This window comes from Mesoplodon bidens (genome assembly GCF_964165515.1).
Source record: "Mesoplodon bidens genome assembly, chromosome: 10".
Classification (NCBI taxonomy): domain Eukaryota; kingdom Metazoa; phylum Chordata; class Mammalia; order Artiodactyla; family Ziphiidae; genus Mesoplodon; species Mesoplodon bidens.
Window position 1 is genome coordinate 54316696 of NC_138172.1, and position 21871 is coordinate 54338566.

Genomic DNA, 21871 nt, shown 5'->3' on the forward strand with positions numbered 1-21871 from the left:
GGTAAATACAGCCTCTGGAGTTCAGGACGGGCGGAAATGAGGGTTAGCTTCCCAGTGGTTAGCTAGCTCCAGTGTTTTTCCGCTGGTGGGACACTGAGGTACTTGCAAAGTAGCAAACAATCTCCTGGACCCTTTTTGCCATCACCCATCTGTGTGTTGTTTACAGAACACGAGAAGGCCACTGTGAGAGGAGAGACTGCAGACGTTTCACCACAGCTTCGCAGCAACGCCAGCCTTCCTGGCTCAACTGTTCATATTGGTCACTCACATCTAGGGGATGGGGTTCGAGACAGACTGTGTCCTTAATGGATTCCACTTGGCTGTGATTCACGTCAGGATGAGGTTCCAGGGTAGAAATATTCACAGCTGGCAACCACATCTGGCCTCAGAGCATCTTTTTTACTTTGCTGCTTAGGGGGAAAAAAAAAAAAACCCTACAGAAGCCAGTTGCTTTGCCTGAAGACACTTCAAATACATGCTAAGCCTCACTGGACTGAGTCACAGTGCCCTCCGGCATGTACAATCTTTATGATTTCCTTGGCCAGACATGGGGCTGTATTCAGGGATTCAGAGGATGCTTCTAACTCATTCACAACCCAAGTCTCCTTCAGCACTGAGTCATCCCCTCAAATAACTGATTCCTCTTCCCCGGAATGAGACGAGTGACTTTAATCCATAATTTTCTTCCTCTTCTAACAACTTTTCTCCACCAAATTTCCACACTTAGGTTCCTTTTCCTTTTGCATTGAGACCAGAAAGTAAATCTGGTTTGTTTCTCTTGAAACAAAAAAGCACAGCTGGCGAGCCAGCTATTTTGAGTCATGAGGGCACAGTTCAAAGGCAGCAGCACACCCAGAGCCCAGAGCTGCCAGAGCAGCATCATTCTGCTGGTTTCTTGCACGCAGGAACTCAGAGCTTCCCCCAAGAAGCCAGCTGCCGCACGCTGGAGCAGAACGAACACAAAATTAGACTGGCAGCACGTCCAAGCCCTCCCCGACTCAGAAACCAAGATGAGTCCATACAGTACGCAAGGCGCGGGATCCACACCCGGAGTGGGTCTGCTGGATGGCGGGAAGCAACGTTATTAAGGTCACAACAGGTCCAGGGGGGCCCAGCTGGCTGAGATGATCTGCTAGCAAGTTAAACAGAGACAGGAAACCGCGTGTCTGATGTTGTAAAAGAAAAAAATCATTTGTCTTCCTGCCAGCTTTAGGCCTGCAAACCAGAGAGGCTGTTTTCATGTAAAAGAAACTCGGTAACAATGAGAAAGGAAAGAAGGAGCCTTTGTGGCTACCAGGAGTCCCTGTCTCCTCGTCTCCTTGCTCTCTGCCTCTCAGGGTCCTGTGGGGCCAGCAGGCAGCTTGTGGGTCAGCCAGGAGCATTTAACCACAGCAGGTGAACTCTGAGTCAGAGTGGTTTCTAGAGTCCTGGTTCCTAAGTTAACTAGATCTAACTGACGTATTCACTGATAGTTCCATCCTGTAAAAAAAAAAAAAAAAAAATCTCATGCAACCTAGAGATAGACACAGTAGTGGGGGGAAGACCAAAAAAAAGTAAAAATGGGAGCTGGGATCAAGACAAATGGAAGGTAAATGTAGGAAAACAGGCAAGCAGGGGTGATGTCTGTATGCAAAGTACACGCCCACATATTTGCTAGAAGCATGACTCAAGCTTTTCTGGTAGTACTGTAGGGAGAAATACAACAAAACATGGTCATGTACATCAGGGGTTGGCCTGAAGCCTTGTTCTGTAGATAAAGTTTTACTGGAACATGGTCGCGTCCATTTGTTTACATACTGTCTGTGGCTGCAACAGGGGCTCTCTGGCCTGCAAAGCCCAAAATATTCATGAACTGGTCCTTTACCAAAGAAGCTTGCTGATCCCTGCTCTACTTGAAGCTCTATATGCTTCAAAGTGTCCTTAAGGTCAGACGCAAGTATGTCCTCATGAGGGGAATAATCTTTCCAAAGCAGAGAGCTGAGAGAAATTTCTCCTGGCTTCCTCAGCAAGGTGACAATACAGTGCAGAGAACAGCTTCCTCAACTGCATTCTTTACAGTCAACCTGTCCCTCTGATTCACAGGACTGTTGCTGATGATGGATGGTACTTACAGACGAGTCAGCAGAAGGAATTTTCAGGAAGGAGAATGCAACACGACATTGGTACAAAGTGCCTCACTCATCTGGCTAAATCCAAAGACAATACATTTGAATCTAGGGGAACAATGGTAACTCTTTACAGCCAAAATTTATCGCATAGTTGTTCTGTTGCAGGTTCTATTCTAAGTTCCCTATATGAATAAACACATTTATCCTCACAAAAATCCTATTCAAAGTGAGCGCTATTTCTATCCCCATTTTTCAGAGGGGAAAACTGAGGTAAATTGGTTCACCCAAGGACAAACAACTCATAAATGGCTTAGCTGAGATTTGAACCCAGAAAATCTCACTGGGGAGAGCACGATCTTCTCAAAAGACGAGCATCCTGCTGAGCATCATCTATAAAGCTCGTTCCTAACAAGCCCATGAATGGTATAGCCTCTGGTTGTGCTGCTTGCCTAGGACTGGCTGAATGGGGAGTCTGGGCACAGATTAGCAACCAGGCTTGTGTCCACAGCCTCACATGGGGGTAAGACTGTTGTTAACAAGCACCCCCCACACACCTGAACGTGGAGGGTTGATGGTACTCCCTGAGAAAAGAGACAAGATTCTCCAACTCTCCTGTGGACAAATGGTGGAGAACCAACTGCGAAATCTTGGGAAATTCACACCACTCTCCAGAAATCCATTTCTTTGTCAGTAAAATGAAAAGTTTGGACAAGCTAACTGCATGGGCTTCATTTCAGCATAAAAAAAAGTTACGACTCCAAAAAGACTAAGATGACAAGTCTTGGCAAGGATGTGGAGAAAAGGGAACCCCTTTGCACTGTTGGTGGGAATGTAAATTGATACAGCTTCTATGGAGAACAGTATGGAGCTTCCTTAAAAAACTAAAAATAGAACTACCATATGATCCAGCAATCCCACTCCTGGGTATTTATCCAAAGAAATGAAAACGGGATCTCAAAGAGCTATCTGTACTCCCATGTTCACTGCAGCATCATTCATAACTGGCAAGACATGGAAGCAACCTAAATGTCCACCAAGGGATGAATGGATAAAGAAGGTGTGGTGTATATGGAATAGTATTCAGCCATGAGGAAGAGGGAAATCCTTCCATTTGTAACATCACGGATAGACTTTGAGGACATTATGCTAAATGAAATAAGACAAGAGACAGACAAATACCTCATGGTATAATTCACATGTGGAGTCTAAAAACAAAAAGCAAACTCACAGAAACAGTAAAACGGTGGTTGCCATGGGCTGGGGTGGGGGGCGGGGAATAGGGAGAGGTTGGTAAAAAGGTATAAACTTTCAGCTCTAAGATGAATGAGTGATGAGAATCTAGTGTAAAACATGGTGACTATAGTTGATAATAGTGTCTTGTACAATTGAAATTTGCTAAGAGAGTAGAACTTAAATGTTCTCACACAAAAAGAAAAATATGTGAGGTGATGGATGTGTGAACTGCCTAGATGGAGGGAATCCTTTCACAAAGTATGTGTATATTAAGTCACCATGATGCACACTTTAAATATCTACAACTTTATTTGTTAATTATACCTCAATAAATTTGAAAAAATGCTAGAACGTGACATCAAAAAAAAGTTATGACTCTAGGAAACAAGGCAACACACCTGAAAGCAGTTAGCACAGGTGGACCAACCACAGCAGGCTCTCACCCCAGGGCAGAGACCATCGCTACTATTGTTCTAGGGCTGTCCATGGTCTGGGCCTTGGGCATGGCGCCAGCTCCCCTGCACTTCAGCTAAGGAAGGGGGTGGGACTCTGGCCTCGAAACCAAACTTTTCAGAGTCCAGGCTTGAGTTTAATGCTAATTCCCTTTCCCTCATGGCCATGGAACTTGCCATTTCCAGAAGAAGCAGTTCAGCTCTAAGTCAGGAGGAAAGGTGGGATGGCCAGGGATCCAGCCATCTGGGAGCTGAGAGGAGTCCAGAAGCACACCTCCTTCAATCTGCCGAATTACCATCCTAACCCAGCAGATGATGATAACAAACAACTGAAGAGCAGACAGATTCAGGCCGACCCCTTTTAATGCCTCCCTATTCCTTGTCCAGGGCTCCCCCAGGCTACCAAACAACTCTCTTGTATCAACAGATCCAGTTCAGAACAACATCTTGTGAAATGCTTCTTGAAGGTATTCCTACATGTCTTCTTGCTTTGGGAAATAGTAGAGTATGATCCCATAGATAAAGTATGTGAACATTACCACGGAAACCAAAGAAACGTTCCTGAAAAGGCACCTCATCTTCTCTACGTGGAGCTCCGTGCCGGCACAAAGTTTGTAACGCATAGAAAAAATGACTTCACTATCGCTATGGAAAAACACCCCCATTTCAGTGGGGAGTTCTGTGACACGAAAGGACGGAGTAAAGCATATTTAGCTCATTTCCAAATGACCAGGTTTAAGACCAAATGTATTCCTCTTGGGCTGACTGAGCAGCTGGGCAAGTTACCAGCACGAAGCTGACAAGACCCATCTTTGGTTCTCTGGTTCCATTCCTAGCTGGGTGATTCACACCAGCGCTTTCACACTTCAGTGTGAGAACAGATCACCAAGGACACTGTTACAACACTGATAACGGATGCAGTGGGTCCAGGAGGGCCCTGAGGTTCTGCTCTTCTACCAAGCTGCCCGGCAATGCTGCAGCTGGTCTGTGGACACTTAGAGTAGCGAGGGTTCCCCATTCAGAGGAGGGGTTCTCCTCAGCAAGGAGTGCGCTCCTTATCTGGAGGAATGCAGGAGAATGGAGGCGCCTACTGTGTACCAGCTGCCACGCCGGCCCTCCCAAGCTTCACCTCCTTCAATCCCCACAGTATCCCGAGGCCATAGGTATCGCTATCAGCACTAAGTGGTCAACAGCGGCACAGCCATTCAATGAGGCGGCCACGTGGCCCAGAGCAGCTTTCTGCTGAGAAAAGGAAGACGGAGTGAAGCCCTTTGGCAAGAACAGAAGTGCGATCGCCCCAGCACTGACCTGAACGGCACTGTGAGTCCTCCCATTCGTATTTAGCCACCTCCTACCGTGATTCTGCGTCAAAATAGGAACAACGTGCCTAATGTGTGATATTATCCGATGATGGAGGGATGCGGTTCGCTTTGATTACAAACTGTGGACTCGGTACGCTCCCCCTGCCTCTGTGAAGGCACGTGGAGAAGACAGAAGCTGCTCGAGGCACGAGTTAAAGCAACACAAGGGCTTCCCTGGTGGCGCAGTGGTTGAGAGTCCGCCTGCCGATGCAGGGGACACGGGTTCGTGCCCCGGTCCGGGAAGATCCCACATGCCGCGGAGTGGCTGGGCCCGTGAGCCATGGCCACTGAGCCTGCGTGTCCGGGGCCTGTGCTCCGCAACGGGAGAGGCCACAACAGTGAGAGGCCCGTGTACCGCAAAAAAAAAAAAAAAAAAGCAACACAAACCCCTCCCAAACTCTTGCAGCGCGGTACTGACCCTTGCAGCACCACACACAGGAGGTCTGAGTGGCCTGCTGCACACCGTGGTCAAGTCTCCACTGCAGACCTCAGTGCTGCAACACACCAGAGGGCCGGGCGGGCCTGGCTTCACAACTCAGGGTGAGCAAAAGTCCCCATTGGATATAAACCCCCAAATAATACCAGCAGCTAATAGTTAGGGCGCTGTCGTAAGCACTGCATGTAACAATCTAGCCGCACCCCACCCACCCCTCATTTTAGTTCCATTTTACAGACTAGGAGACGTCAGGTAACTGGCCCAATGTGGCAAAGCGAACAAGTGGTAGAATGGGCCTTAAAATTCTGGAAACCCACCACAGACCCATCTTAACCATTACACTGGACTGTTTATTTCGTACCTAAAACAAGCAGAAATCATCTCCTTGCCCGGCACTCTGCAAATGAAGCATCTTTACTGCACTTGGAAACCATTTATGAAATGAATAAAACTGAGTGGTGTTTTGGATTCTTCAAGGCTTAATGAGCGATTCTAGCCACATTATGATTTTGCAAAGTGGACATGTCATCTGCAAGTGAACAGGGAGCCATTAGCTTGGGGTCCCCACCCCCATCCTGGGCTCACTTTGGTCCAGGAGCCTGACAGGGCTTGTTTGACTGACAGCTGTCACCAGGACATCAATAAGGACCCAGACAAATGCCCTCTCTTCTAACCAGACTCGTAGGGCTTGGTGAGCTCAGGGGGAGATAATGACTTCCTCAGAATTCTACACACCCTTCACCAAGCAGGAATCATCAGACAGGACAGGGAGACCTGATTTTTGGAGAGCAGCTGGAAGAGCGGACCCCGGCCTCATTCTAATCTACTTTAGGGAAGCAGGGAGCCACCGGGCATAGCACAAGGCACTGGGGGGTTTTGGGGGAAAAGATAGGTACTGGTTCAAAAAGAAAGACAGCAAGGTCTCTTTAATTCCTTTGTTTTGAAACATTGGTTTCAAACTCATGAAAGCTGGCAACGCCCTTCTGTGATTCACATCTGCTGAAGCTTGGTACACATGGCAGGTAAAGGAGAGCTGATTTACTCCCTTCTCCCTCAGTTCCTCAGAGCAGCCCCTGATGCCCCTCGGAATACAGACTTCAAACCCTGTACTAGGGACACAGACCTTGGTGAGAGTCTGGAGACCAAACCTGTAGCCCAGCTCTGCCACTAACTAGCTGAGTAACTACAGGCAAGTCCCCTAACTTCTGTGTTCCTGGCTCTCTGCCATCATCACCAGGGGACAGTAATCTAATCATCTTTCTGGGCCTTAAGACGATTATCTCAACGAATCTTCAGTATCTTCACTACATTCTCTGCACATTTCTCAGGTATAGAACGTAAAGGTGCTTCGACAAGGTGAACAAGACCAGAGGAATACAAGCCATCACTACACACCAACCTCTGGGAACCTGAAAGGAGTGAAGATGGGAGGACTGGTGGCTTGTGTAGAGGCCCATCCTCGCCCAAACCATCTGCCAGGCTTCAGGCTTTATGCCAGGCATACAGACAAGCAACATGGAGCAGGAGAGAAAATCAGTGCTAAATAATGCAAAGAGTTGGCATTTGTCCCCCCCCCCTTTTTTTTTTTTGGTAGACTAGGCCTGGGTGCCTATAGAGGCAAAGGAACACAGTGGTATCTTGTTGTCTGAGGCTGGGCTGTCCCACCTGTCCATTCTTTGGAGGGCTGAGGTCATGGCCTCGGTTAAGTAAACAGAAATCACCAAATACAGGAAGAAAGCAACCAAATTTCTAAAATGAGGATAAAAATCCCAATGATGATGGAAAAAGGGAATAAGGGAATTTACTGGGAGTCATAAAAATGTTCTGCATCTTGATTGTGGTAGTAGTTACACAGCTATATACATTAGTCACAATTCAGTGAAAATAGTATCTTCAAATGGTGGATTTTATTTTATGTAAATTATACATCAATGAATCTGACTTTTAAAAAAAAATCTCAATGATATGATTTGCCAAATTTAGGATTTCCATGCAGAGTTCCATGCAGAAAAATCTCTCTGGATGAATGGATGATCACAGACCAAGAGGAGGCTTTCTTTTCACTGTATCCAGTCTGTCAAATTTGAATTTTTTAATATGTACATATGTTATCTGTTTAGAAAGACAGAGATAGAGAGAGTGCAAGAAAGAAGGAAATAAAAAGAGAAGGACGGGGGAAAAACCCTCACAGAAGTTTTATTTTATACACATTTATACATTATGAATCCTAGCTATGCCACCCACTAGTCATGGGATCCTGGACAAGGTGTTACAGTTCTCTGAGCTTGGTTTTCTCATCCATAAGATGGGGATACTAGCAGTGCCTACCTCATGGGGTGGCTGTGAGATTAAATGAGGCCAGGCCATCAAAGGGGCTTAGCAACACACAGCAACTACATTCCCTCTGAATGTCAGCTATCATTCATAGTAGCACTGAAAATAAAGATCTACATTTAAAGAGTAAATCTTGTGGCTCAACTTTTTTTCTCTCACATATTTAAGAAAAAATGTAAGATGTAAGTAATCATTTTCCATTGTTTGTAGATCAGAAATCAACAAGAACAGAGTGCTATCCTAATAAAAATACTACACAGAACACTCCAGAGAGCTTTTGTGTTCACCATCTTATTTGACTTGGAGTAGAAAAATTAAAATTGCTTCAAGAGTTTTCCCACCTTATAAACCTGATCAAGGAGGTAAAAGACTTATATGCTGAGAACTATAAAACATTAATAAAGGAAACTGAAGATGATTCAAAGAAATGGAAAGATATGTGCTCGCTTTGGCAGCACATATACTAAAATTGGAACAATACTGAAATGGAAAGATAACCCATGCTCTTGGATTGGGAAAATTAATATTGTTAAAATGGCAATACTACTCAAAGCAATCTACAGATTTAATGTAATGCCTATCAAATTACCCATGACATTTTTCACAGAACTAAAACAAATAATCCTAAAATCCATATGGAACCATAAAAGACCCAGAATTGCCAAAGCAATCCTGAAGAAAAAGAACAAAGCAGGAGGCATAACCCTCCCAGACTTCAGACAATGCTACAAAGCTACAATAATCAAAACAGCATGGTATTGGCACAAAAAGAGACATACAGATCAATGAAACAGAATAGAGAGCCTAGAAAAAAAAAACCACACACCTACAGTCAATTAATCTTTGACAAAGAAGGCCAGAAAATAAAACGGGAAAAAGTCTCTTCAGCAAGTGCTGCTGAGAAAGTTAGACAGCTGCATGTAAATCAATGAAGTTAGAACACACACTCTCACCATACACAAAAATAAAATCAAAATGGTTTAAAGACTGAAACATAAGACATGACACCATAAAACTAGAAGAGATCATAGGCAAAGAATTCTTTGACATAAATTGTACCAGTGTTTTCTTAGGTCAGTCTCCCAAGGCAATAGAAATAAAAACAAAAATAAACAAATGGGACCTAATCAAACTTACAAGCTTTTGCACAGCAAAGGAAACCATAAACAAAACGAAAAGAAAACCTACAGAACGGGAGAAAATATTTGCAAATGATGCGACTGACAAGGGCTTAATTTCCAAAATATACAAACAGCTCATACAACTCAACAACAAAAAAAACAACCCAATCGAAAAATGGGCAGAAGACCTAAATAGACATTTCTCCAAAGAAGACATACAGATGGCCAACAGGCACACGAAAAGGTGCTCGACATCGCTAATTACTAGAGAAATGCAGATCAAAACTACAATGAGGTACTACCTCACACCAGTCAGAATGCCCATCATTAAAAAGTCTACAAATAACAAGTGCTGGAGAGAGTGTGGAGAAAAGGGAACCCTCCCACACCATTGGTGGGAATGTAAATTGGTGCAGTGTAGAAAACAGTATGGAGCTTCCTCAGAAAACTAAAAATAGAATTACCATGTGATATAGCAATCCCACTCCTGGGCATATATCCAGATAAAACTATAATTCAAAAAAGATACATGCACCCTTATGCTCACAGCAACACTATTCACAATAGCCAAGACATGGAAACAACCTAAATGTCCATCAACAGACGAATGGATAAAGAAGATGTGGTACGTATACACAATGGAATACTACTCAGCCAGAAAAAAGAACGAAATAACGCCATTTGCAGCAACATGGATTCAACCAGAGATTATCATACTAAGTGAAGTAAGTCAGAAAAAGAAAGACAAATACCATATGATATCACTTATATGTAGAATCTAAAATATGACACAAATGAACCTATCTATGAAACAGAAACAGAATCACAGACATAGAGAACAGACTGGTGGTTGCCAAGAGGGAGGGAGTTGGGGGAGGGATCGACTAGGAGGTTGGAATTAGCAGATGTAAGCTTTTATATATAGAATGCATAAACAACAAGGTCCTACTATATAGCACAGAGAACTATATCTAATATCCTATGAGACCCAGCAATCCCACTACTGGGCATATACCCAGAGAAAACTATAACTCAAAAAAACATTTGCGGGACTTCCCTGGTGGCGCAGTGGTTGGGAGTCCACCTGCCGATGCAGGGGACACGGGTTCGTGCCCCGGTCCAGGAGGATCCCACATGCCGCGGAGCGGCTGGGCCCATGAGCCATGGCCACTGGGCCTGCGCGTCCGGAGCCTGTGCTCCATAACGGGAGAGGCCGCAGTGGTGAGAGGCCCGCGTACCGCGAAAAAAAAAAAAAGACATTTGCACTCCAATGTTCATTGCAGCACTATTTACAATAGCGAGGTCATAGAAGCAACCTAAATGCCCATCAACAGATGAATGGATAAAGAAGATGTGGTAAATATATACAATGGAACATTAGCCATAAAAAGGAATGAAATTGGGTCACTTGTAGAGATGTGGATGGACCTAAGGACTATCATACAGAGTGAAGTAAGTCAGAAAGAGAAAAACAAATGTCGTATATTAACACATATATGTGGAATCTAGAAAAATGGTACAGATGAACCTGTTTGCAAGGCAGAAATAGAGACACAGAAGTAGAGAACAAACATATGGACACCAAGGGGGGAAAGTGGGGGTGGGATGAATTGGGAGATTGGGATTGACATATATTGACATATATATACTAACTAATATGTATAAAATAGATAACTGATGATAACCTGCTGTATAGCACAGAGAACTCCACTTTGCTGTACAGTAGAAACTAACACAACATTGTAAAAGAACTATACCCCAATTTTCAAAAAATCCCATGATAAACCATAATGGAAAAGAATATATTAAAAAATGTGTGTATGGGCCTCCCTGGTGGCGCAGTGGTTGAGAGTCCGCCTGCCGATGCAGGGGATACGGGTTCGTGCCCCGGTCTGGGAGGATCCCATATGCCGCGGAGCGGCTGGGCCCGTGAGCCGTGGCCGCTGGGCCTGCGCATCCGGAGCCTGTGCTCCACAACGGGAGAGGCCACAACAGTGAGAGGCCCGCATATCGCAAAAAAAAAAAAAAAAGAAAGAAAAAATGTGTGTATATATATATATATATACACACACACACACACATATGTACCTAACTGAGTCACTTTGCTGTACATCAGTAATTAACACAACATCGTAAGTCAATTATACTTCAATTTAAAAAAAAGTTTTCATTCCTTAATATAAAGAAGAGATGGTGGCAGTAAGAGAAATGGACCCCAAAGTGTTCTTCCTAATACCTGATGTTGTAGGGGAGGAAAACATGCCCCTACAACAAATAGAGAGAAGAGAGATGGTTATTTTTAAGCATACTCCCTGGAGCATTTTAGAAGACTCTGAAATCACGCAAATATCTGAGTCATCGGCTGTGCTGGATTTCTTGAGTTGTACAATGAGAAACCACCTTTATGCTGATTATCTTACCTCATAAGGAAACAAACAGTCTGATAATGAATAAGAGGGAGAACATGAATGTGGGCCCATGATTATCACATGAGTTGAAAATACACTGAAAACTGAAGTCATAAATCCCTTATGAGCTTACAGTAATATACATATATATAAAATATATCCAACTTGCAAACCATTTATCAACTTTTGTCCCCTTTGAATGAAATAAATTCTTCCATTCTGGATAAGCCAGTATGAAAAAGGAGAGAAAAGTTTCATAGGTGGTAACAAACATGTCTGGACATTCCACTATTAGGGATTAATTCCTTTGGCTTAGCCTGGGCCTTGTTTTTAAAGGTGAAGTACTTGGGGAAGGTTAACATGGTAAACCAGGATATCAAGGTTACCATGTTTTAGTGTGATTTAATCTAGTTACAGTGTCCCTCCTAACTCAAATTACATAAGGAAAATGAGAGACATGGAGTGCTTGTAGGATGAAAAAACAGGAGAGGGGAGTGATTTTGGAAAGTGTTGCGCTGACAAGATGTACATGCCTGCCTTTGTACACTGAGAACTTGGCACAGGTGGGGAGTGGAACAGGAAGGGAGGGAAACTGGCTGAAGGACACATGGAGAGCAAGAGGTGGGTCTGCAATGCCCATGAGCACCATACACAAAGCATGAGACTCATCACTTTCCATATTTGGGACACACACAGTAGCAGGGATAGTGTGTCGACCCAGCACTTGTGTTCCAAAAGGATTTTTTATTGAATTGGACCTGTTTGGGGCTAAAATAACCTTTCCCCATGCTGAATTTATATTCCTAAAACCAAGAGAATATTATTTGCATCATCAGCCTGGAAAAATTAAAAGGCTTATAATCTCCAGTGCTGGAGAAAGTAGATGGAAATTCATATGCTTATATATCTTCTGGGGGAGGAGAACAATTTAATAGTGGCTATCCAAATTTAAAATGTGCATACCTCTGATCCAGAAATTTCATTTCTAGAAATCTATCTTGCAGAAATACTAGCACAAATGTATAAGATGTTTTTACAAAGATAGTCAATGTAGCATTAAGTGGAAAACTGGAGACACCTAAAATAAGCTACCAACTTATTTGGGAATAAGTTAAGAATGGTTAAGTCACTCATAGAAGATATGCCATATTATGCAATTCTGGACAACAATTAAAAGGTGTACAATATATCTACATATATTGTCTTGTTTAGAAGAGAAGTAGAAGTGGGTGGGTGAAAAAAATATTGCCAGGTAATATTTATAGTATGATCAACTGTTTGCATGGAAAGATGGATGAGTGGGTGCAATGAATGGTTGGACAGATGGACAGATAGATGGACAGACAGATGTACAGATGGATGGTGGATGGACAGATGGACTGGTGTTTGAGTGGATGGACAGATGGACAGGTGTTTGGATGGACAGATGGACAGATACATGGATAGATGAACAGAGAGATGGATGGACAGATGGACAGATAGATGAATGATGCATAGACAGATGGAGAGATGGATGGGCAGATGGAGAGATGGAAAAGTGGGTGGATGGATGGATGGGCAGATGGATGATGGATGGGCAGATGGAAGATGGGAGGGAAGGTAGGAGGGAGAGAGGGAGGGAGTAGGGAAAGAGGGGAGGGAAGGAGGGATAATATTGGGTTGGCCAAAAAGTTCGTTTGGCTTTTTCTGGAAGATGTTACAGAACTCGAACGAACTTTTTGGCCAATAAAATATGCATGATGGATAGAGACAAGTGTGCATCCAACAGGCTATCATTACTGAGGTTAATGTACTTTCCCCTTTAGACAAATCCTTGGAGTATGTACACACAATAACTTGAGTTAAAGCAAGTCTCCCTCCTGAATCATACAGCCTCCAGTCATTCTCGAACTTGAGCTGCCTCAGAATCACCCTGGGCCCGCACCCAGAGTTTCTGGTTCCACAGTCAGGGGTGGCACCCCAGAATCTGCATTTCTAACAAGTTGTCAGGTGATGCCACTGTGGCTGTTCCAGGCACTGCACTTTGAGAACCACTGCTCTGGGTGACACAAACTATTTCTCAGTGACAAATCATAACGTGGGCCCCGGGAGCCAGATTTGATACAGACCAGAGCCAACCCTGATACCCCTTAAGTCCCTCTTTCCAACAGGTGAAGGGGGTCTGATCCCCAGTGCAAGCCCACCATCCAGCACCAGCCAAGAAGGGATGTGCCCTGAGCCTGCAGACCATCCCGAGAGGAACACTCACCTTCGGAGAAGATGATGTGGTCGTTGCACTCTTCGGAGCTGCAGGAACACATGAAGAAAGTCTCTCCAGACCCCTTCTTTTCCTTCATAATACACTCTGGAGAAGCAGCGTCGTCAAGGACAAATCCATGGTAGGCGATCTTGGGGTCGTGGCAGACCGTCTCCAGTGTGATGTTCTCATCATTCTTTCTCCTGGGGTACAGAGAAGGAGGGGGTGAGCGTGGACCCACAGGGAAGCAGTCTGGGCTGTATCTCCATCAGGACATTGTTTCTAACAGCAGCGCTGCCTCCTGTTCTCCATCACTTACAGGTTGTCCCGTCACATCCTGTGCTTTTCCACGCACTTCAGTTTTTCCTTTGCTTATCTCAGAACCCACTTAGGATCATAACATGAGGGCTTTCCTTGGAGACAAACCTGTCAGAGAACTTTACACGTTATGCCTTAATTAAATCATTAAAGGGAGGGCGTGGGGAAACAGGAGATCGCTAGGTCCTCGGGGTGACTCCAAACCTTCCATCCTGACTGCACTGTGAGGCTAGCCTTGCATCTCTAGTTTGTTGGACAGAATCTAGCTAAATATTACTCAGTCATAAAGAGAACAAAATTTTGCCATTTGCAGCAACATGGATGGACTTGGGGGGCGTTACGCTAAGTTAAATAAGTCAGATAGAGAAAGACAAATACTATACGATATCACTTAGATGTGGGATCTAAAAAGTACAACTAGTGAATGTAACGAAACAGAAGCAGACTCACAGATACAGAGAACAAACTAGTGGTTACCAGTGGGGAGGTGGGGAGAGTGGGAGGTACCAACTATTGGGTATAAGACAGGCTCAAGGATGGGAATATAGCCAATATTTTGCAATAACTATAAATAGAGCATAATCTTTAAAGATTGTATAAAAAATTAAAAAGTAATACATTTTGAAAAAAAAAACACAAAACCCCTACCTATCCTTAACCCCCAAGCTATTGGAAAGTCTTGGCAAAAACAGTGGCCATGAAACAAAAGGACCTCCCTCCCTGCCCCCATAGTTGTGTGCCCACCTGTGTAGGTGGGGGTTTGTGTTTGGTTTTGGTAACAAAATAAAGCCGTGCTGAGTCCTCCGGGATCCCAGGGAAAAGCATGGTGTCCCTGCCTTGTGAAGCCTCCAGAGGCCCCGGGATGGGACAAGGAAGAAACTGTGAGCCACGAAGGAAAGCTGCTCTGCAGCCCTGGGGCAGCCCTTTCAGAGCCCCCTGCCTTCCACCCCCCACTGCCTATAGAACTAGAATCAGAGGGAGGAAACTCAACCACAGTACTTGAGGCTCCATAAGGTCCTCAACTGCTTCCTCCACTCAGTGCTGTAACGGTGTCTCCTGCACAGGCAGGGCCCACTGTGCAAAACATCTATGGGTACACTGGAGCACAGAAAGGGAGGATACAGTGAAATAAATACAGACTTCTTTGTCCTGCTACTGAAGAGGCTGTCAATATCTGCGACAAAAGAACCACAGTTATGAAATTAATTTTGGTTCTAAAATATTTCTATCCTTGGAAAGGACTTAAGCATTTCACGTGGTAAGAGTGCACAACTGGCATTAGTTCAATAAATGAATGAATCAGCGAGTGAATGAAAAGAACAGTAAAACTGATCGTGGGAGAGTACCACCACAGAGAGCAGAGTCTTTTATTCCCCCACTGGGCTCTTCCTAAGATAGCCTAGTGTCCGAGTGTGCGTGCCCTGGACACAGACTCTGAGGCTGTGAGATCTCTGGATCTCTGTGCAGGAGCTCTAGGGAGATTCCCCTGCAGGGGCCAAAGGGAGCAATGCTGCACAGAGAGGGGAGGGGGGTCGTGATGAGGCTTCTGCTGACCTCTGGGCAGCTGGGGGCTGGGATGGCCCATCAGAGCTGTCCCAAGCTGAGGCAAAGCGGTCAGGCGTTTGGGCCCCTGCACCAACCAGTCCTGGGATGCTGGCTGCTGGTACAGAGAGGCTGAACCTGCCGGACTCCAATGAAGCAGCTTGGGAAGCAGAGGGGAGGAGCACCCCTGGAGGGCTTGGGGTGATCCCTCAGCCCAGGGTGAGCACCTCAGGGCTGCATGGGCAGGGGTGCAGGACAGCATCCCTGGCACCTCCCTCTCTCCACATCCAAATGTGTCTTTGCCCAGAAAGGTAAAACTAACGTTCACTGTATTTAATCTTTAGGGCTGAGACACAGAGGGCACAGAGAGGCTTCCCCACATGCCCGCATCTTCTGAGACAGCAAAGCTTCAATGCCAGGGATGTGTGATTCACACTCCACCCCTTGGACTTGTACTGGGGTAAGGAAACTATCTTTAATGAAAAGAGCCTGTTTGGGTGCAGAAGTATGTTCTCACCTCCAGTGGATATTTAAGTAAAGACAGTCAGCAGAAAACAGAAAAGAAGAGGAGCCTGGGGTCACCTGGTCTAGGGTCTGAGGCTTCCTGCCCCAAACCTGACAAGTGGTCCTCCATCCTCTCGAACTTGGTCTGACCCTTCCAGAGAAGGAAGCCTGTCCCACTGGCAGGAAACCACGACTGAGAAAATGTTTCAACTGACCCTGAGTGCAAGTCTGTCTGTCCCCTTGTAAATGCTGTGGGTCTCCTTCTGTCCTTCAGACTTCTGCATGACAAGTTTACTATATTTTCCACTTGAGAGCCCTTCAGATCTCTCAGCAGAGCCCACGTCCTCTTTACTGGACCAGCCGTGGCTAACTGCCCCCAGCAGCCCTCAGATGGCACGCTTCTGAACCTCCGATCACACTCGTGCCTCTGCTCTGGACACCATCTCTGTCAAAATCCCTTTTTCAAAAGCACCACTCAGAGCTGGACACAAGTGCAGCTGGCAGGTATGGCAAGCTGCCGTGACAGATCTTTGCTGTTAACATTCCCTTAGTTCTTAAGAACCTAATTCATGTCCTGGTACGTAGGGAAATGTGCCAGGGTTTCAGATTTATCATCAAGGCTGAGTATACACGGTCTGGAGAAAGTCTCAAAAGACTCCTTCCAAAAGGAGCGGGCAAGATATCTGGGTTTACATTCTCATTTGCAAATGGCCAGGAGACACAGAGGTTACTTTAAAAAAAATAGCTGATAAATTGAAACCATCAGAATAAGGCTTCAAAATGTTATATTTCATTAATGAATGTGTAGTTTTTTAATAAAATAAGGACTGTCTTAATGATCTCTATTTTTTTTTAATCTCTGGCTTATACTCCTAATTCATAACTATGAGTTAATCAAATGATTCATGAGCACCCACTGTGTGTGTGTCTGTGTGTCTGTGTGTCTGTGTGCATGCATGCCTGGCAAGACGGGAGGATGAGGGAGGGAGGGAGGGGAAAAGGGAGGGGGGAGGGAGGGGGAGGGAGGGGTGGTGAGAGCGAAGGAGAGAAGGGAATCTGCTCCAAGAGGAAGATGTGGTCCTACTCCCAGAGGCAGACGCAGTGTTTGGCCCAGCAGTGGTGTGAGGCACTGGCCAAGGCTTCTGACTAAGGAATAGGTTGTCTCCTGATGCCGAGTCGCTTCCCCCATTTTTGACAAGTGCGTCACTCTTGCAACAGCCACCTTTCATCTCCACGAAACAGGACTCAGTATGTGTCAAAAGAACAAAGCTCCTGGCGTCACTACGGGGATCCCAAGGGGTCTCAATTAAATGACCAGTAAGTGGCAAATCCCTCTCCTTGACACAAGGAATGGTTTCTGGACTTACAAATAGTCAAGGTGCATGTGTGTATTTGAAAATGTATAGAGTATCTCTAGAAATTACACTGAAAGACTGAAAAAGAGATGGTCTAAAGGGAAGGGAATTGGACAGATGTCGAAGTTTCGGGCATGGAGACACACGACTACGTACCACAAACGCACACTGCTTATAAAAGGGGAAAGAAAGGTGTGTTACAGGGCAACCTTACCAGACAGCCACGCAGACCTCTTGCGGCTTCTCACAGATGGCCGTGATGCTGCAGTTGCTCCAGCAGGACTTCTGGCTGTCACAGGTGGACAATCTCACATCACAGAATTTACACAACTGCGGCAACTTGACGGCACCATTGTCGTCAGTGACCATCATGTCACTGTTAACTGGGAGGGAAAAGAGATGCATTACATGATTAACCAACATAATCAGCTGCCAGTGGATTCCTGATACGATGCAATTTCAAATGAACCTGGTGTCAGAAGAATGGATGCAGAGAAAGGCCACATAATGCCTCCACATCAGATGAGAATTTGGTAATGAAAGCCAGGGCAGGGTGGAGATGGTTGGGATGGAGGAGGTTTGGTAACTTCTTGCCTTTGTCAGTGAGTGTCATCAGGCACTCTTTCTACAAAACCCTCCTCCTTCAATCCAGAGACAGAGCTTGCGTCGCCCCACTGCATGGTGCTGGGTGCTGGTGAACGTGCCCTTAAGGAAACTACAGTTTAGCTGGTGGATGCAAACGAAAACAGACCAGGGCAGGGCAACCCAAAATAAAGAGAGGCACGGAAGACGTGGGAGCCAGACGAGAGTCACCACCACATGGGCAGAGAGGGGTCCCGAGGTGCAGAGCTGTGACGTGGGGAAGGGGGTCGGCCAGCTCGGAGGAGACCCTGGGGGTGAGGTGGGGCTTTGCCATCGCTTTCCTGACCTACACCCGACAGAGCTATCCGGGCCTTCTTTGCAAGAGCCTGGCTCTGACTGCTTCCTGTTGCCTTGAGGCAACTCAGTTGATAAAGTGTGTCTCCTAGACACACACACACAGGTGAGGCCTTGAGTCCCACAGGTGAGTGCCAGCAAGCTCCATCTCAAGGGTCTGCTGTCGGCAACCTCTCTGACCTCATCCCTCCCACCGCCACCAGCCGCCCTCTTATTCTTCACTCACTACCTTTTAAGACACACGGGCCTTTCCTGGAAGAAGCCAACTCCTGCCTTCCTCAGGCCTTTCCCTCGCTGTGCCCTTTGCCTGCCTTCTTGTCACCTTCCTGATCTCCGGTTAAATGTCACCTCTTCATCCTAAAGCAACATAGGGTTTTGTTTGATCTTCTGCACGATCTCCATCACTCACTGGCTTCTGCTCCATCCACCAAAATGCAAGCTCCACGAGGCCTTCTCTGCCTTGTTTCCACACTGCTTCTCCAGGGCCAAGAAGAGGGGCTGTCACATAGAAGGCATCCAAACAAGTGTACTGAATCAATGGTGACTAGCTAATACACGAAGGAATGAACACAAGAAGCTCACATCTGGCCTTGGCGCCAGGTGGGAAGGGACAGAGAGCTTCCTCCCTCCCCTTGGGGGAGTGTGATGATACATACAATATTCACTCACATTCACCAGTAACACACTGAAGACAAACTGTCCTCAGCAACACATACCTGCATGCTGAGAGGTGCTAAAAAGGTATAACACCCCTTCCCTCTTTTTTTCCCTCAATGAGATCCTTTTCCATTGGCAATGGTGGTAACTAAAGGCATGAGTTTGGAGAGTGAGACCAGGCTATTGTCAACAAACGTGAACTCAAAGACACTTCTTTGCTAGACTAGGAAAGATTAAGCACCCAGACATCAGGGGGCACTAGACCAGACTCCATCAGGAAGTGGGAGGGTGCTTCTCCCAGGGTCACCATTGGAAAGGCCTGAGCAAATCCTCCTCGTCCTCTCCTGTGTTAAGGACGCTCCAGCCTAAGTCCCAATGCACAGCTTCCAAGACCTCCCATGGCCGCTCCCTGCCCGTGAATTCTAGCTTCTGTCACTGACACTTTGCCACGCAGACGTCTTTGTTGCTTGGGCATAGCACCTGTTTCCTGGGTCTCTAAAAATATAAACCTATATAAATTTAAGATTTGCTTTCTTGTGGTACATTAAATATAGAAGCAAAAAAATAAACCCATTCATCCCTCTCAGGCCTCAAGTTCATTTCAGGAAGTGTATTTTTAGGTAACGAACTATTTTGAAATTCTCAATGTCTCCCAAACCAAGAGCTCTAACTAAGCTTAGCTAAAAATACAGGCCACAATGCTCTCTGAATCTTGTGTTCCATTTGGGACTAAGACAACAATGAATATATATATTTTTTCTACAATGGTTAGATTTGGATCCATTTGTGAAACAGCTAATTTAACCCTTCAGGCTTCCCTACAAGACATGGGCAAGGCAAAATAAAAAAAAAAAAGCTAGGCCATGTTCTGTTTATTTGATTTTTTTAATAGAGTAGTTTCAGACAAACATCTATTTGCTGGTTAGAAAGTTGCTGTTTTTAAATATAAAATCAAGCCTCCAAGACTTGGAATTCAGCCTTCCAGCATTTTAGGATTTTAGCCTCTATTAGTGGTTATCAACTTTGGGGCCATGTTGGAATCCATCACTTAGAGCGCTTTAAAAACTCATGAAGCAGCCCCACCCCCCGGACATGCTGATTTAATTAATCTGGAGAGTGGCCTGGGCACCAGGTCTTTTAGAAGCTGCTCAGACAATTCTCGATTCTCACGTGCAACCGAGGCTGAGACCCTGACCTGGAATTAGTTGGAAACGACATAACTGGCACAAAACAAATCAGCACAAAAATACCCTCCCTGCCTCCAACACACAAACACATATATAATGTAGGTGACAGTGGTGGGGTAGCCTCTCAATAAAGCTGGAAGATGTTTCCTTGTGAAAAACACACACCTAAAGCCACGTGATTAGCACTTTGACACACTGCTGATGGAAAGGAGTCCTTCCCTGGGCTGGCAGATCCTTTTCTAACAAAAGCTAAGAAGTGTGACAAAAGTGGCAGAGTCAGGAGTGATGGGAGAGAAAAAAAAAACAGATGTGACTGGTGCTGGGAGCTGCAGCGGCAACCACAGATGTGTTGACAAGTATAAGTGCTTTAGATCTGATGCTTGCGAAACACAATCCACAGGGAAGAGACAAAAAAAGGGTCATCAAAAAAAAGAAGAGAGAAAGAAGAAGAAAGAGGGGCCAGTAGGCTGCAGGGCTCAGGGGGCTGGGAGACAGGCAGATGCACAGCCCTGCTGCCAGATGGAGAGGCCCAAAAAGAGAAATCTCACGGCTGAATTCTGGGGGAAAGGCAAAAGGACAACTTGACTCACACTTGGAGGCAAAGGCATGTGGAGGGAGGGAGACGCATACAACAGAACTTGTCCATATTAAGCACCTACTATGTGCTAGTCAAGGTGCTAAGTTATCACATAGAGCCTCCTGAGTACCCAGCAAGGGGGCCCCATTTTTCCCTTTGTTACAGTAAAAGCTACCACTGCTAAGGTGAGCAGACTTTTTAGCTTGACCAGCTTTTTTTCTCATTGGAAAAGTTTGAAAGCCTTGACACAGGGCATAGTCACTGCCATGCCCCCACCCCCACCAGGCACTCCATACTAGCGGACCCAGGAGGCTCCTGATCTGGATGATTCCACCAGCAAATAGCATCCAGGCTCCACTTAAGGCCAGTGTTGTCCTTTGTGAACAGGTGCAGTGGTGGGATAGAGAGACAAGTGCAGGAGCATGGCTCCCTTCACCTTTACTGGGGGTCACCTAATCTTGATAAAGGCTTCAGGTGCTCACTTTGGGGCGAGGGGACAGCGAGAAATGCATACAAGCTTTTGCTCATGGTTTCAGAGGCTGGTTCACAGATTCCCTGAAAGCCCATAGCCCCAGGTGAAGAATCTGAGGCCCACCCCGGAGTCCCCGCAGGTCACTGAGAACATGCTGGATAGTTCAAGGCTAATCAGAGTCGGGGGCAGAGCCCGTGGGGCAGAACGTGGGGGGGATGGTGATTCACTCCACTTACAACTGCCTCTTGTGCATTCCAGTCCACAGAAGAAGCTACCGTCATAGCAAACAACATCGTATGCTTAATACATAATTTTTGTGAAGCCAAAGGAATGAAGAGTTAATGCATGCACCTAAGTAGCCAGGGACAAAGATATCTCTCTAAACAATAGCCTAACAAACACCACCTAACGAACCCTATAGCCAACCCCAAACAACTTCAAAATTCCTTCCAGCGCAGGTTGGAAAATTACTCTCCTAAGTGTCTTCAGTTAAGATGATCTCATATTAAGGTGTATTTTCCTGCCTAGGGATGCTCTGTGAGCAACTGACCATCCTCAGTGAATTTTCTACCTATAACAGACAAATGAGCTCTTTGTAACGTTCTCCAGAATGAGAAGATCTCTCACCTGGAAA

At 45.6% G+C, this 21871-nt stretch overlaps 1 protein-coding gene across 1 annotated transcript in view; it reads right to left on the reverse strand.

The window, feature by feature from the left end:
* The window catches only part of TGFBR2 (transforming growth factor beta receptor 2), a 95901-nt gene that overhangs the window by 42713 nt on the left and 31317 nt on the right, over positions 1-21871 (reverse strand). Inside the window, exons 2-3 of the mRNA XM_081246972.1 lie at positions 17623-17791; positions 13702-13892 (exon numbers count right to left, since the gene is read on the reverse strand). Coding sequence (XP_081103098.1) covers positions 13702-13892; positions 17623-17791 — 360 coding nt within the window. The remainder of the gene's footprint in view (positions 1-13701; positions 13893-17622; positions 17792-21871) is intronic.